Below are 17,569 nucleotides of genomic sequence, written 5' to 3'. Positions count from 1 at the left end.
CTGGAATTAATCTTTGATTCTTTCTTGAGGGAAGTGGTCCTAGAATTAGACTTTGAACAGTGGCTAGGTTTCAGATTGATGAGCTAAGAAGTTAAAGTTCATGCCGAGAATTAAGGCTGAGGGATTTGGGGAAAGGACAATGAGAAGGTTTTGTTAGAAGATGTTAAAGAAACTGGTTTAACTGGATTGAATAGTGAGAAATAAGATGATAAAGAGCTTAAGATTGATAAATTGATAAAGAGCTTAAGAACCCACTTAATAGAGCAGTTTGGACTGAATCTGAAGAGCAGCAGATAACTGGCGTTTTGGAAGAGTGGGGTGATTCAGAGATGAATCCGAGAAGGATGTGTAAGATGAGTTAGATTAGGGAGAAGTAAGAGCAGGGGGAAACCAGCTGGGAGCCTATTGTTCATTCAGGTTCAGGTGGATGCAAATTTAGGTTAGGATGGTGGCAATAAAATAGAGAAGGGCAAACATGACAGACATTTTGGTGCTCAAATAAAGATAAAGTTGCAGGAGGCTGGGGAAGAGGGGCAGGTAGGCAGTGACGACGAGATTGGTCTGCAGAGAAGTGCTGAGAGGCCACAGAGCACTTTCCAGTGAGAGCTCCAGGGTTAAGAGGTGTGAGGCAATTGAAGCAGTGGGGGGTTACATATTGTCTGTTTAGGGAAGTCTGGAGCAAATGAAGAGTTCCTTCCTGCCCCCTCTTTCAGGACAGGGGAAACTTCTAAGTGTTTAAAGCCAAAGAGAAAAGACAGTCATGGGGAAAATATAATCTACTTTAAGAGCTTTCAAGGAATTCTTCCACCTCCAGGTCAGTGTTCTAGCAGTTTCTGTTTCACATTGCTTCGTGGCTGACTTGCTTATTTTTACTTCAGATCCAGAAACAGCAAGGCCCAGCAATTCCAAAATCACCACCACACTGGGTCTGGTCGTCCATGCTGCAGGTAGGTTTGGATGGCAGTGAGACCCCTTTGTCTTCTGTCCCAGCGTGGGAGGCTTAGTGTGTACATCCCAGGGACCATCCCCATGAACTGCGGAGAGGGTTGCTTCATGAAGTCCTCCAACACAAGCACAAGCCCGGGCGTAGTCAAGTGTCAGGGATTTGCAAGCTAAGAACAATTTTTTATTTTTTTAGTGGAGGAAAATATTTTGTGGCACATGAAAGTTACATGCAATTCAAATTCCAGCGCCTGTAAATAAAGTTTTTTGGAACACAGCCATGCCCACTTGTTTACATATCATCTGTGGCTGCCTTTGCAAAGCCTGAAATATTTCGTGTCTGGCCCTTTAAGAAAAAATGTGCTGACCTCTGCCCTAAAGCCTCATCTGGAAAAGAGCCTTGATATTGTCCTGAAGAGCCCTGTTGCTCAGTATAAACCCAAAGTGCCCGTTGAGGCAGAGGCGGGCTGTAGAATGCCGAAGGCGCAGCATTGCTGACTGGGCATGCCTTAGAGTCCTAACCAAAGACCAGTCCCAGCAGTACGAGTCTGTGACTGACAGAGGCATGTGGGAGATGGCACACTGTCACCTGGACCTTTCGGTAGAACATGCTTATCTGACAAAAGTTCATCCATTCAGCCAATATTTACTTCTTGTGTATAAGTCATCTATGTAAAGTTGGAGTGTCTTTATTTTGTGTTTTATCATCTACAAGACACAGAGATGCTTACTTTGCAATCTTTGCAATTTCTGTTATAACAGCTGACATATTGAATATTTGGGGCCAGGTGCTAAGCTGTTTACGTATGTTATCTCATTTAACCCTCATGAAAATCCTAAGAATACATATTTCCTTGACCCCATTTTAGAGATGAGAAGGCTAAGGTTCAGAAAAGTTAAGGAACCTTCCCAGAGTCAGATGCAGCTCTCCCTGCCTCTAAAGCCCACACACGAAACTACTACACTATTGTTGTTGTTGTTATAGTATTTTATATTTTATTTTTTCCAAATTTAGCGGATGGTGTGGCCTTAGGAGCAGCAGCCTCTACTTCACAGACTAGCGTCCAGTTAATTGTGTTTGTGGCAATAATGCTACATAAGGTAAGCAGAATTTTAGTGGAAGATTTGATATTGAATATGTTCATAATTAAAATTTCTCTTTGGTCATCGGTATTTTTTTGGAATGGGAAGATTTTTTTAGTTTTTATAATTGACATTCATTTGAGATAGTTGACCAGCTCTGTTCATAGCTAGGATTTTTTGCTACTATTTTTTTAAACTTTCACTTGAAGGAACTTTTTTAATGGTCATACACACAAACTCTTAAATTCTCTACAGATTTCTATATTTTAAAGTAATATTTGTTCATAAATGTTTTTGTTTTTCTTATACTCTTTTCTTGATTGTCTTTTCCTACTATCTAAGAAACACACACACACACACACAAGTAGGATATTTTCTTAGCTTAGAACATTAATTCCTAAAAGGCAGAACTCAGTCTTGGTACCATGCCTGTTTTTTTTTTGTTTTTTTTTGTGAGAATTCAGCCAAATGACATGTGCTTCATAATGTAGAAGCAATCCATACTTTAATTAGGAATACTTTTTCTTTTCCAGGCACCAGCTGCTTTTGGGCTGGTTTCCTTCCTAATGCATGCTGGCCTAGAACGGAATCGAATCAGAAAACACTTACTGGTCTTTGCACTGGCAGCCCCAGTTATGTCCATGGTGACGTACTTAGGACTAAGTAAGGTAAGTCTGATCATTCCTAGCTTATCTAGACAAGTATCTAATTCTTTTGTGATTTACCAGAACCTGTGGTCTTTTATGTTGATTTTTGCAATTAAGTTACTCCCTCAAACAAAGATGAAATTACAAGTAAAAGCCAGTACAGTGTAAACATCTTAATTCCAAGGCATTCTCTTCATAAATTTAGAGCATTTTCCTATTCATTCAATTTCAAAATTTCTTCCCCATCAGTTCTGAAAACATTTGCACAGATATATGATCTTTAAAATAGCATAACTCAAGCCTAACCAAACACACTAATTTTGTTTGACAGATATATAATAAGTCACAACAGTACGCATGAAGAGTGAGGGACAAGCAAACAGCAGTTTTGAGGAGAATAGGGGATGAGCAGAGATGTCTGTATTCTCATATCACCAAATACTAAATATCCAGTTCTTTATCATTGCACTGAACATAATGTCAGACCTGAAGTAACATGTGTCCCTTGTCAGTTCCGAGCCTGGGCATTCTTCCCTGTTGTTCCAGGTGGACCTTTCCCTGCCTTCTAGTTCTGTCCCCTGGGGCTGTAGGTCTTAACAACCCTCCCGGTGGTACTTCAGTGTCAACTGACTGGCCACCGGAGAAAAATCTTAGAACCAAACTGACTCAGGGCTAGTTCATGGGAACTGCTTTCCCCCATACTCTCCCTGAGGGTCATTGATTCTTCTGAGTGTCATTCCATTCATAGTTGATACAGTAAAACTTGTATTAAAAGGAACATATGAGAAATGAGGTGGTTAAAACACGATTAAGTTCCTGTTAATCAGGTTTGTTGATCTGGATTGCTAACAAATGAGGTATTATAAAAACCCTCTTTGATCATTCGAAGACTCTTTTCTTCTTCCAGTCAACAAGCAATATATAGTTCCTTTTTAAGTATTAACCCTATTTATCACTTCATTGATCAGTGCAAGTCTTTAGAACTTCTGACAGGAAGGTATAATTCTGGAGGCATGGAGTTACATGTTGCATTATGGTGTGTTCTCTTCTTAAAAATTTAATTAATTGTCACAGTCCATAGGTCCACTTTTTTTTTTAATTTAAAGATTTTATTTATTTATTTGACAGAGAGAGAGACAGGAGAGAGGGAATACAGCAGGGGGAGTGGGAGAGGGAGAAGCAGGCTTCCCGCTGAGCATGGAGCCCAATGCGGGGCTCGATCCCCCAATGCGGGGCTCAATCCCGCTGAGCATGGAGCCCAATGCGGGGCTCGAATGCCTTGGAATCCCATAGTTTAGAGGCTCTGCCACTTCCCGCTGAGCATGGAGCCCAATGCGGTGATCATGACCTGAGCTGAAGGCAGCCGCTTAACCGACTGAGCCACCCAGGTGCCCCAATAGGTCCACTTTTTTAATAGAAAAAGTTGAAATTAATTGTGTCAAGATTAGCTTATAAGATGTTTCTGCCTCTGTGAGGGCAGGTACTGCATCTCGATTCCCACTGTATCTCAAGCACCAGCCTAGAGCCTGGTGTATGGGGATGTTTGTTAAATGTTAGTAGAATAAATGAATGTATGAAATTTAATACTTGCATTAATAATGCCATTGATTCCATTGTAAGAATAATACATGCCAGACCTGTTCAACCAGACTTGAAGTTTGTTTGAAAAAGCAATTGTGTACGTCATCAATAGTCTTAAATTTGGAAGCTTCTCATCAATAACAAAATTGCTCTGATCTCAAGATGTCCCCAGTGTCCCATATCGGACCAGTTGTGAACATTGTTGTTTTTTTTTTAATCAGGACTTCTTCCTGACCCTGAATTTTACTTGTCTTAATTTTTCTTCTTTCTCTCTCTCTCTCCCTCTCTCTCTCTCTCTCTTCATTCACAGAGCAGTAAAGAAGCCCTTTCAGAGGTCAATGCCACTGGAGTGGCCATGCTTTTCTCCGCCGGGACATTTCTTTATGTTGCCACAGTACATGTCCTCCCTGAGGTGGGCGGAATGGGGCACAGCCACAGACCCGACCCCACTGGCGGGAGGGGCCTCAGCCGCCTGGAGGTGGCCGCCCTGGTTCTGGGTTGCCTCATCCCGCTCATCCTGTCAGTAGGACACCAGCATTAAAGGTCGGATTCGGGCCTCAGGCCACAGCTGTTCGCCATCCCGTGAGAACAGCCAGCACGTGACAGCTGCTCACTTCCTCAGTCTCTTGTCTCACCTTGCCCCATCTCCACCTGTGTTCCTAGAGTCCGGAGGGAGGTGAGATTAAAACCTGGAGTAATGGAAAGCTTTTAGAGTAGAAACAACACACTGCGACTGGATAGAGACATTCCGTTGTGTTGTTTTTTTAAAGGGCCCTTGGCATTTTGAGTTTTGATGTTTCTCTTAACCCTATGCTCAGGGAAGATGGAATTTCATTTTAAGGAAAAGTGGAGAACTTCATACTCACAATGAAAAAGTAATTATGAAAGTATAGTGTTCTGTAATTAAGCTGGATCTCTGTCTTAGTTTAGAGGCTCTGCCACTTACTTTATCCATTGATTTTTAACATGGTTCTCACCGTGTAAGACTGGTGCTTTAGCATCTGTGCCACACGCCTTGATAAAGGTCATAATGCCCACTGTCTTAGATGCTAAAGACAATTGTAGTTTATTTGGGGCAAGAGTCAGGAAAATGACAGCAAGGCACATGAAAAGCTGACTTTTTACTCGAGAGCTGTCTGTTGAAAAGAGGATGTCTTGGAGAGACTTAACACCTCCTTTCGCATCCGCCTCTTCCTCTTTAAAGAGAGCCCGCTGTTCCATCAGTGGAGCAACAGAGATGGACTAGCATCGAAGGAGGAGGCCACTAGTATTTCTTCTCAAGTTCTCCTTTGCAGAATACCTGCCTCCAGTGCAAAGGAGCCAAGTTCTGGTAGGTTCAGGCCCACTCAGGCTTTCCTTCAAAAACAGTCAGATCCCAAAGTGTCTTTTGAAATGAAGGGATGTTAATTTCAAGTAAATTTGGATAGTAACTGACGTTTTTGTCATAATCTTTTTAAAAGTAAGATAACCAAAACCCTGTGTTGTCCCTTTTTTTCTTTTTACGTATTTATCTTAGCAGACTAGCAGTCCCTCTGGCAAAATACTTGGTGTCCTTTGGAGAGTGCTAGGTCAGCGTCACATAAGCACCTGTAGCAGTGAAGAGAGTCAAGATGTAGGACAAGTGAGAAGTGTTTGCCTCTTGATTTAAAGCTTATTGAAATCATGTCTCTTGTCTCTTCATCTTTTCCGTGCTTTCCTCCTGACCTCCCCCCCCAGCCCCTCCTCCCTATCTATAATTTGCTGCTTACTGCGGGTGGCGGGTGGCGGGTGGCGATGTTGGTATCTGTGTGAATTGAATTCTCATCAGGACAACCACTTCTTGAACTGTGATGATGAAGATAACATTGTCTCTGTTCTTTATTCCCTTCAGTGAAGTTACCTTTGTGTCAAATGCAACTTTGTTAACCCCTTAAAATATCACTTCCTCATATGTGAGATGACACAATCACTAATGTTCTGGTCATTTAAACAGTTGAGATAGTAAAAGTGTTTAACAAACTGGGATGATTTTTCCATATTTGCCAAATCCCTGTAAACTTTGTGTTATCAACTAAGTGTATAATAGTATGTTATTAATTTATTTTGATCTTCTGTACCATTTCAAAACACATTATATAAAGAGGGAACCAAGATTATGTTCTTCAGGGCAGTGGGGTTTAGGAGTTCGTAAAATGTCTTAGATGACGTATATGCCAGCATGCCTGTAATTTCTTTATTTCCTTCCTGGATTTGTCACTGGGTCAGCAGCTATGGAAACAGAACTTGCGAGCCCTCTGCCGGCCGTAGACCAAAGTAGCATAAATAGGATAGGGTTTTGTATAGTGGCTGGCAACCATTGCATACGATGTTAAAACCAACAGAAGGCACAGTCTGGAAAGTCTGAGTGACTTTCCTGATAACAACTCTGACTTATGGGAGTCATGGGGCTTCGTCTGGCCCTTCGAGATGTCATGGTTGCCTTGATTCTCCCTGGAAATTTACTTTGTTAATAAATAGTACATCTTAGTGTCTGGTTTGGTTTGGGTAGCAGCACTTTCTATCATACTGTTGCGTGCAATGATGAGAAATTCGTTCTGCAGGCCGAAGCCTCTTTCAGCAGTGCTTTGCCATCATTAAAAGTTTGGCTAGAGTATCTTGCTTGGTGGGGGGGGCCTTGAACTCTGGCAAGGACTGAACCATCAAACTTCCAAATTTGCGTTCCCCTCTGGACCTCGCATTAACAAGCAGACCTTGCAAGGCCTACCAGCTTTTGGGAGCTGCGGGCTTTCCCAGATTTTAAAGCTGCTGCCTCAGGAGCTACTCATTTCTCTCCTGGTCAGCAGGCAGAAATAGCCATACTAACCTTAGAGGGCTCAAACGCACCTCTAGGCAGCAGGGGACCGAGCAGCATGGCAGAGGCCTTCTTCACTGGGGGAGGAACTTGCTCGTGCTGGGCAGTGTCCCAGAAGGGGCCACAGCGGTGGTCACTTACTGGCACATTTCAGTTCTGTTTTCCTCTTGTGTTCACTGCCTCCTTAGATGTAGATGCCTTAATGCTCTCATGCATTTGGAAACATTGGCAATACTTAAGTTGCTGCCGTGATCACAGATGGAATTATTGGCTACCAAAGAGATGCACCTGATGATGAAGAGTACAGCCCTTCCTTCCTCATAACCAAAGTTAGTCTTCATTGCAATTTGACTCCATTTCCTTGGTAGGGACAGATTTCTTCAGATTCCGAATGCACTCTTAAATGGCAAATGAAGGTGGAAAACGCTACTGGTCCATTCCCCTCCCTTGTTTTCCAGCGAGTTGCGTATCAGTCCCCATTTCCCCGAAGCAGCGCTGTTCTAGGGCTGGCTGCTTTCCTGTGCATGCTGTTGCCAGATTTTTTTAGGCAGAGGCTCTGCACTGGAGTGTAGAGAGTTGGAAACAGTTCCATCAACAGAGGCTACGTGTTCTCTCTTCCCCCTGTCACCTTTCTATCACCTATTCAAAACAGTTGAGTCAGCCCTGTTCTTGTATTTTGAATCATTAGAGAAAGGACAGAGGTGGTCGTTTTGCGGGGTCAGTTCTTTGCACAGAGGAGACGATGAAATTGTGTTTTTTACCAGCCTACTTCTAAGTGTCGCTGCCTGGTTTTTCTCTTTTTCAAGGATTAGAACTAGAAGGACACACCAGCATTGGAGTATTATGCCCCTCAGACCCATGGTAACTAGATACTAAACAGGGGAGCTGTCTACCAACAGCCCAGACCTCCAGAAAATTTCTTGCCTACAGGGCCTCTGGGCCCCTTGAGAGACTGAGAATATTGACCAGATTCTTCCCAAACTGCTGCAGTGGAAGGTGATCTACAAGAGAACCATCCTTCCATTAGAAAATTTCTACTCAAAACAAAATGATCCCAAGAGCACTGTTGGGGATGCTATGAAAATAAAACCAATGGTGGAGCCCCACCCCCCCTGCTTTGTACTTGAGACATCTAGATTAACCCCAGGAGATTTGAGGGGAATTTGTGACTTGTAGGAAAAGACTAGACAACCATTGGGAATTCTCTATAGATATGCTCATCCGAACGCAAGGAAATTGGCTTTGATCTTTTTTCTGATAGCATCTTCTAGCAAGTTGGAAGTCTCATGGGATAAAACTGCAGTTCCCCTGGTTCAGTAGTCCAAACAGTGATTTTAAATGTCCCCTTTTCTGGATCCTTTGTAAACATGAAATCATTCCATGGATGGCTGCCTTATAATTTTGTCTCTTTCCACGTTAATTGTGAATGGTTAAACAGTTTTTTTTGCTGTTTTCTGATTTGTTTTATGACATTAAATTTTTATTAGCAGATACCTTATGTGAATGGCTCATTACTTAATCTCTTGGCAGTTTGCTTTTCTGTTTGATGACTAGACTTGACCCACATTTGAACATCAGCAAAGGTAATGAAAAGCTTTCAAGGGCAGGGGAAAGATGTGCTCACTATATGCAAATCTTTTAGGGAAGGAGGGAAGCAAAGGAGGAAGGGAGTTGAAGGACACAATACACCACGTGTCCCAAAAAATACTAATTCATTGACTTTTATTTTGCTTTGCCATCGGTGTTAAGAAATATTTATGAAGGTAGTGTACTCCAGAAAAGAGAAGCAAGCAATAGACCCCAATCACAGTGGTTCAGTCAAAGGGCAGAGTTGCTCTAGGAGTATATAGAGGCTGTGAACACCTGACCCTAGAAATAGAGATTTTAATAGAAGTGCAGTTTGTAAATTTGTTTCTAACTCCTGTAAGTTAGGGCAGCATCCTACAGTGTAGTTTTATAATGTCAGAAATAAGCGACCTTGTGTCCCATCACTGTGTCTAAAACGCCCTTCCGCAGCCCCCTTGCCTCCTTCCAGCCTTAATCTAAAGTCTCCTTCAGTTAGGCCTCCTGTGACCACCCTATTTAAAACTAATCTGCCCCACCTTGCCCCAGTGCTCCTTACCTTGTTCTCTTCTTTTTCTGTAGCACTGGTCACCTTTTAATCTGCTTTATAATATATATATATCCTTACTTTGTCCTTCCCTACTAAAACATAAGCTCCAGGAAGCTAGGTTCTCAATATCCTATGTGTGGCTAAGTGAATTGCTGTGGCCTGAGGGGGCACTTCCTGATCCGCGGCACTAATCTAGCCCTGCCCTAAGCAGCGGCAGGACCAGCTGCTGGCCGTGCGTCTAGCTCTGCCCGTGCCTAACTGAGGTGAGGAGTCTGCACACGGGGCTGAGGGTACAGGTGGGCAATTAACTGGGTTTGGGTTCCTAATCCACGACCAGCTAACTTTAGTAAGGGACTGTGTGACTGATTGAGGGACCTGAACATCTGGATCCCTTTTCTGGCTCCACTGCTGATTTCTATTGCAATGTTAGTCATTGCCCAGTTTTCTAAACTTGGGTAGGAATGTGAGGGGAGACCTGTCCCATTCTGACTGCCTTCTTTATGGAGGGACCCTGACAAATACGAGAGCCATCAGAGGAGGGAGCCCAGTGGAGACAGGATGAGAAGCCAGAGCGTTTGAGGAGGTGTGAAAGGAACTGAATGTTTGCCTTCATCTGGAATGTTCTTGGGGGGCAGAACTTGATGACCACCATCAGATACTTCAAGGGCTGTCAAATGTATGAGAGCACAGAACTTATTTTATCCAGAAGGTGGAATGGGAGGTAAGCTGAGCCCTACTTCTTCTCCACTTACCTCTTCATTCAGCAGCGTTAACTCAGCACTGAGCCCTTCCTACAGACCTGACACTCGTAGGTGCTGAGTGTTCAAAAGGGAGTAGGGGTCACTTCCAGGCCGTAAAGAGCTTGTGGTTCCGAGAGGGATTCAAACAAGGACACAGTTGCCAGTAGCACTGGGAGGCAGGCACGGGGTGCTCGGGGAACGCATGGGGGCAAGGAACCCAGAGCGAGGCATCCGGGACAACATCCAGAGGGAGAGGAGGCCTGCGTGAATCAACGGTGGAGCAGTCGGGAACGGTCCTCTGAGCAGGAGGACCTCCACGGCAAAGGCCTGGTGGCACAGGAGAGAGAATGCAGACTCTGCGTAGAAGGTGCCACGGACTGGCTGAAGGACGGGGAGGCACCAACAGATGGTGTGTGAGATGTGTCCATTCCCTAGGTGACGTCTGTGCTTCCAGATTTAAAATGGCACAGATAATGGGCCTAGCCAGGGTCTCCGTGCTTCCTGCCTCACTGGCAGCCTTCCCAGGTGCGGTCCCGGCTGACCTCTGGACTTCCTGTCATCACTCGGATGATTCGGGGACGTGGTAGTCCAGAGATCCTTGTGCTCAGGGGCTCCTATGGCCCCTCAAGGTGGAGCTTGGGGACTTTTTTCCTCCCTTATCCCTGCTTGTCTCCCCCACTTCCTGGCTGGGGCCCGAAGACCCCCTCCTCATCCCACTTGCAAACAGCTGTGTTAGTTATGGTTATGTACAGAGGGCCAGGTGGGAGCTCAGTCTTCCTTCTAGCCTTTGGTTCTCCCTCTCCAAAACTCCTCTGCCCCCTGCGCTCCGGTTTCCCTAAGGGCACATATCGTGGAACACGGCAGCTCTATGGCCACCCTCCACCTCTGAGCTGTCCAGGCCCTGTGTGAAGGCGGCGGTGGGAGCGGGAGGGGCAGGCATGAGAGTAGACCCTCCCTCCTGTTCTCTTCTGCCCCTGACTTTGCCCTGCTCGGTATTTGGGGAAGCCAGGAAAGAACATCTACTATTTGGACCTGGAGAAAACATTCTAAGGGTAGTGCGACGCTGAGAGTTGGCAGGGCCCCTTTTTGATATATGAAGCTGCGAGGGTTTCAAAGAAACTTGCCCAAGGTCTTTAATCAAGTAAAGGTGGAACCCCTGGCACCTGATCCAGTGAATTGCTAATTCGGTTCTGGATAAAAAACCGGCCCCCTGGCTTTTCCTCAGACGTTCTGGGAGAGTGTGTGGGATTGTAACAAAAATGGCTTTGGGTCTCTGGGCCAGACTGAACACATCCCTCTCCCCCAGTGAAATGTACTTGCTCTTAGAAGCCAAATTAAGGTATACATTTCAATCCACACATCACCCACGAGAGGGAGCACTGGATACCTTCAGTGTTTCTGAGCAGTGTGCCGCCCCCAGCCGTGGCCTTGGATGCCACGGGACTGTCTTAGTGCCGTGAAGCAGCGGGCTGACTGGCAGGGCAGTAAGGCCCTTGGGTCGACCTCGGCAACCTTGGGTATAAGCAGTCATCAGGCAGAGAGAGGGCGGAAGCCTAGCAAGAGGTTGACCCTGCTGATGAGAACAGAACTATCTCATCTAATGCAAGAATCTTCCAGCCCAGGGCATCTCAAATGCAGGACTGACTCTCCTTTGGCCCCCTCAGCCCCTTCACTTGGCCTGCTGGCTTCGAACGTGCATGCGGTGCCCTGTACCCCACTTCCCCTCCCTCCTGGGTTCCCCTGGGAGGCAGCCAAGCCCTTGCAGGTAAAGGAGCCTAAGACCCATGTTTGGCCTTAGAAAATGCAGTCAAAGTGGAACACAATTCAATAAAAAGAGATAGGTGGTTTAAACCTCAGAAGGGGAGGAGGGCATGGCATCACAAAAGTGATGTCATCTGAGCTGAATCTTGCCATCGGATTTTTGGGGAGATGAGAGGAGAAGCACTCTGGACTGAGGGCACAGCAAGTAAAAAGGGGCTGTGAAAGTTTGGTAGCTCCTCGGAATATCAGACCCGGCGTGGCTGGGGCAGAATTGGGGGGTGGGCGGAGAGAAGGGGGAGCGCGGACAATAGGGTGGGACGAGGGAATGGGATCCAGTGGGGCTGAGAGAACACTGAGGCCCAGAGATGCTCGGTGATTGTCCTCAGTTCACACAACTGATAGCAGAGCCTGGATTTAAACCCCTCTTAACACTAAAAGCAGGCGACAAGTCTGCCATCTCCAGATTGCTTTCTCCTACATTCTCCACCACACCACAGGTCCTGGTTTATTCTCACGAGGGAAAGCTGAGGCCCCGAGGGGTTGGCGTCCATTTGATGTGCAAACAAGAAATTGCAGCACCTGAATGGGGCCAAGTGAAGACAAATCCATTCAGTAAGTGTTTGTTGAGCACCTACTACAGGCCCTGGACTCTGTCCTCAAGGAGCTCACAGTCTGGAAGGGATGCAAACAGAGAGGAAAACTCCAAATGAGGCAGACAGACCTATACTAGAACGGGAGGAGGGGCAAAGGTCCATGGGAGCCAAGCAAAGATAACCCGAGTGATGGTGGTGTAGTTTTAGCTGAATCAGTGCCATACCCTGTGGAATCCAGGACAGGAACCCCAATGGTGGAATTGGGGTTGCAGGAGGGAAAGAGATTCCATGAGAGAGATTTGATGCTGTAGGAGGGCCTGGCCTACAGCCCAGATCTTTTCTGCTTCTTCTGCTTCTTGGCCCCATCAGGATGCTTGTGCTGGGTCCAACCAGCAGCCTGACGCCAGTGCCAGGGCAGCCCAGGGAACCTAAAAGAGGCACATTCCTGGGTCCTTCACTTGGCACCAGCCTGGCCCGCCTGCCCGAGAGTGGGGTCAGGACAAAGAGGGCTGGGAGCTGAAGAGGCGGCACTTTGGGAAGATCTGTTCTTGTCCTGGTTGCTGGGAGCTTTTGAGGCCCGATCAGGATGTGACTCCAGGGAGACCCTCGTTACCCCTTCCCTGTCTGAGAATGTCTTCCTGCCCGTTCCTGACTAGAGTGGGTTAAGGAAGACTCTGGCTCACTCTAGCTGAAGTGTAGGATCAGTGAGCTGGATCCCAGTCAGTATTCACACATTTCCTTACCATGGGCCAGTCACGTGTCATGGCCATGCTTATACCTGTTTCATGGAACAGTGGTGACTATCACATGAGCCCGTAGACTCTGGATAAAAGCAACATCATGGTAATGTATGTTCTTTCATACAGCAAAGGAAATCAGAATGAAAAGGCAACCTAAGGAATGGGGGAAGATATTTGCAAACCATATATATGGTAAGAGTTACTATCCAAAATATATAAGGAACTCCTATAACTCAGTATAACCTGATCAAAAAAATGGACAAAGGATGGAATAGATATATTAGCACCAAGATAAGGCTATTAGTATGGGTGTGAACTGAGATGCTTATGTACAATATAAACACACCTTCTGGTGATTTTAAGGGGCAAAATAGATGGTATAATCCCCCAGGGAAAATGCCTAAGCCAGCGATGGTATTAGCTCATGAGGACCAAACCACTACCATGTTGTTACTAAATGAAGATTTACCAAAAGACACCAAAAGCAAAAGCAAAATAAACAGGTGGGACTACATTAAACCAAAAATCTGCACAGCAAACCAGCAACAAAATGAAAAGGCAACCTATGGAATGGGAGAAGATATCTGTAAATCACTGATCTGATATGGGGCTAATATCCAAAGAACACAATTCAGTATTAAAAAAAAAAACATAATCCGATTAAAAAGTGGGCAGAGGAACTGAACAGATATTTTTCCAAAGAAGAATGGCCAACAGGTACATGAAAAGTATCACTAATCAGGAAAATGCAAATCAAAACCACAGCAAGATATCATTTCATACCTGTTAGCGTAGCTGCTATCAAAAAGACAGCAGGTGATAAGTGTTGGCAAGGATGTGGCAGGAAGGGAACTCTCATGAACCGTTGGTGGGAATGTAAATTGGTGCAGCCACTATGGAAAACAGCATGGAAATTCCTTTAAAAAAAAAATATAACTACCCTATGATCCAACAATATCACTTCTGGGTATAATAACCAAAGGAAATAAGTATCCCGAAGAGATGTCTGCACTCCCATGTTCATAGCAGCATTATTCACAAAAGCCAAGTACAGCAACCACGTAAGTGTCCGTAGAGGGATGAATAAATGAAGAAAATGTGGTACCTATATACACAATGGGATATTAGTCAACTGTAAAAAGGACTTTGCCATTTGCAACAACACGGATGAACTTGGAGGACCTTATGGTAAGTGAAATAAAAGGCAAATGCCCTTTGATCTCACTTATGTGTAGAACCTTAAAAAGTCAAATTCATAGAATCAGAGAGTAGAATGATGGTTATCAGGGACTGGGGGTGGGGGAAATGAGATATTGGTCAAAAGGTACAAACTTTCAGTTATAAAATGAGGAAGTTCTGGAGATCCAGTGTACAGCATGGTGTCTATAGTTAATAATACTGTATTGTATCCTCAAAATTTGGTAAGAGAGTAGATCTGAAGTGTTCTCACCACACACAGGCACACACACAAAATGGTAACTATTAACTTGATTATGGTAAGCATTTCCCAATATATACATGTATTAAATCATGTTGTGCACCTTAATAAATGTTGTACAATCTAAATATTTATGTCAGTCATGCCTCACTAAAGCTGAGGAAAAAAATAAAAGCCAAAGAAAAAGAAAATGTATATCCCTGTCACTTCCCTCATTCTACACATATTTGAGGGCCTATCATGCTCCAGAAATGACTAGGGGAGTAGTAGACAACCTTCTTGAACTTCATTTTACTCACCTGGAGAATGAAAAATAATATGTATCTCACTGAGACTGTTTCAAAACTTCAATGAAATGGATAGGATGTAAACAAGCTACTTAGAACATCAGCTCTAGGTCTGAGCATGCAGGGCATGCAGGACCCTGAGTGTCTGCCCTTGACTGATCTCACCCAGGTCCTGATAAGATTGAGCAGCAGCGGCCCACGCTCGGTCCAGGGCACTGGATTGACCCCAGCTTGTTTTGTCTTCCTCAGAACTATCTGCCTGGCATTCGGCACTCCCACCAGCGAGGGTAGAGAACGCAATGGAAGCAGAAACGGCTTCTCCCAAAGCTCACTTTGTATCATCCGGGCTGCTTAGTTGAGGGAAGCAGAAGCCACTTGTGTATCTAGCGGTCCACCAAACTCATGCTGTTTGCCTCTGGTCTTTCCACCCTGCCTCAACCACCATTACCTAAGGGCTGGCCAGGTGTTCTGTGTGTAGAGGGGATGGGCAAAGATTAGTTTCTCTTCACCCCCGAAGAAACGTGTGCTCTATTTCTTCCATTAAAGACACCAAACCTTTCCTAGGAACCATCCAGGCTTGTTCTGCCCTTGGGAAGCGTTTCCTTAAGAATGATTCCAGGTATCCTGCCTTTCTCCCTCCTACAGCTCACGAGCTCAGCACTAGTCCTTCACAAGCAGCCAAAGCTGGTCCTGACCTGATTAAGCAGAAAAGGAATTAATATATTAAAAGGACATTGGCAGGGCTAGAGAACTAGGCCTGACAGAGGTAAAGCTTCCAGGAATGCTGCCCAACATCATGCTGCGGAAGCCCGCTGACGACAAAGCTGCTGTCACCACAGAGCACTTGATGCTGCGGTCTGCGTGTCCCCTGCCCGGGACGGCCACTGGAGCCCCTGTGGCCACTGCTTGCTGCCTGGGGGACCCAATCTCGCAGCCGCACCTCACCCCCAGTCACAGGCTCCTGGAACCACCTTCGCCGGCCACACTGATGCCTATGCAAGCTTTTTTCTTGTTTGTCACCTGCATCTCCAGGACCTGTCCTAGATACCCTGACCCATGAACGCCACACCACAGGCTTCTAACACAAGTTTCCTAGCTTCCATCTGGGTAAAGCAGGACTCCCCAAGTGGGACATTTTCCATGCCTCAGAACACGTGTCCAAAAGAGCCCCGAAGCACGCGAGATGTCCACTTTGCACTCTATCCACGGGCTGCCGTCCTCTTCCCAGTCCTGTCTCTTCCCACCTGGGGGACCCGGGCCCTGGGCCCTGTGTTCAGGCTGGACCTGACGTGTTTCTGCAGGGGTGTGAGCCAGGAGGGGCACAAGGGAATTCAGATGGGCCCCTTTGGACAGTGAGCACACCAGGGGATGCAGCCTAGGCCTGGGAACTCCAGAGTTCATTAGGGGAAGGGTGTGGGAGCCCTTTGGGAGACCCCTTCTTAACCAGACTCCTGGAATGTTAGACCTGGGAAGGCCTCGGGGAGTATCTAGTGAGCATCACAAACTCAAATGCCTACAGGGAGGAGCCAGGCAGTTAATAAACGAGCATAGCAAGCTGAGCAAAGGATAATATGGAGGGTGGTGGGTCTGTAAAGAATGCCATTTTAGGCAGTAAAATTTAAAAAATTTTACAAGGTGTGTAAATGTTGGTAAGAGAAAGCAGTTGCTTGGGAGGGGGAGAGGGGTGGCAGTTGACTGGACAGGTGGGATCTTTCTGGGGTGCTGGAAATGTTCTGCATCTTGTTTTGGCTGGTGGTTACTCTGCGTATACAATTAACAAACTTCGTCAGATAAATACTTAAGATCTGTGCATTTTATCCTGTAATAATTACACCTCATTTTTTTACTTGGGCAAATTAATACAGTATATCTATAAACCGATTTGGCTCTTAGGCGGCCCATTTGCAAACTTGTTCCAATCCGACTCCTCTCTCGCACACAGGAGGAATCCGAGGCCCTGAGGGGGGAAAGGGGCTTTCTCAAGGGCACAGACGTGGCTCCTCAGCCCGGGGCAGGGTGACTGCAGTGTGGTCCGGCGGCCTGCCTCTCACTGCGCAAACTCACTCCCCTGCTTCGGAGCGGAGCCGGCGGGCGGCGGGGTAACACTGCCTTTGCGCCCGCGGTCCCCAGGGGCTTGGAGGCGAGCCGGTCACCTGGAGCCGAGGCGGAGAGGAGCCCAAGTGGATGGAGCGCCGGGCCCCCCGCGGCACCCGCCAGGCGCGCAGATCAATCACGGCCGCAAACTGCGCTGACGTTGGGGACCGGCACTGAGTGCCAAGCGCCGGCGCGGACAGCCAAGTTCTGGGAAGAGGACTCTGATCCCGGCGAGGCGGCGGCGGTGCCGAGTGAAGCCCACCCGAGGGGGGCGGGGAGGGCAGGGAGCCCGCTCTCCGGGCGGGCGCCTCGGGCACTTACCGAAGTCTTTCCTGGCCGGCGCCCAGCCCGAGGAGGCACTGGCATCCCCGCTTTACAGGTGAGAGAAGCAGGGCTCTCCGCAGCTCCTCGGAGCTGCCTGAGGACTCAGCTGGGGTTCCAAGCCCGGCTGTCTGACACCAAACCCTTGCTCCTTGCTCTCCTCTACCCAGCTCGAGTCGGTGTCTGCAGGAGTGACTCCAAGCCCATCACAAAGCACACGAGTTCCCAGTCTCGGGGCAGGCCCTGCCCGCACGCCAGAGGGAAGCGGGGGTGGGGGTGCGGGGGTGCGGGGTAGAGCGGGGCCCCAGGGGTGGGGGTGGGGAAATGCTGCGGCCGCTTCCCGGGCCGAGCGACCCGCCGGGACCTTCCGGGCGCATGGAGCCCGGCCCTCCGAGCCGG

The 17,569-nt window shown here is 46.8% G+C and overlaps 1 protein-coding gene across 5 annotated transcripts in view; it reads left to right on the top strand.

Moving 5' to 3' along the window:
- The window catches only part of SLC39A9 (solute carrier family 39 member 9), a 54,111-nt gene extending 45,543 nt beyond the window's left edge, over positions 1-8,568 (top strand). For 4 of the 5 annotated variants that reach the window (XM_044918057.1, XM_021679743.1, XM_021679742.1 and 1 more), the window contains 4 exons: positions 879-947; positions 1,958-2,043; positions 2,559-2,693; positions 4,564-8,568. In XM_044918057.1, coding sequence (XP_044773992.1) covers positions 879-947; positions 1,958-2,043; positions 2,559-2,693; positions 4,564-4,794 — 521 coding nt within the window. In that variant the 3' untranslated portion in view covers positions 4,795-8,568. The remainder of the gene's footprint in view (positions 1-878; positions 948-1,957; positions 2,044-2,558; positions 2,694-4,563) is intronic. The other variant, XM_044918056.1, reaches the window with a different exon arrangement.
- The last annotated feature ends 9,001 nt before the right edge of the window (positions 8,569-17,569 follow it).

This window comes from Neomonachus schauinslandi, chromosome 9 (genome assembly GCF_002201575.2).
Source record: "Neomonachus schauinslandi chromosome 9, ASM220157v2, whole genome shotgun sequence".
NCBI lineage: Eukaryota > Metazoa > Chordata > Mammalia > Carnivora > Phocidae > Neomonachus > Neomonachus schauinslandi.
Note: the sequence above shows the minus strand (reverse complement) of the source record. Positions and strands in the feature narration are given on the sequence as shown.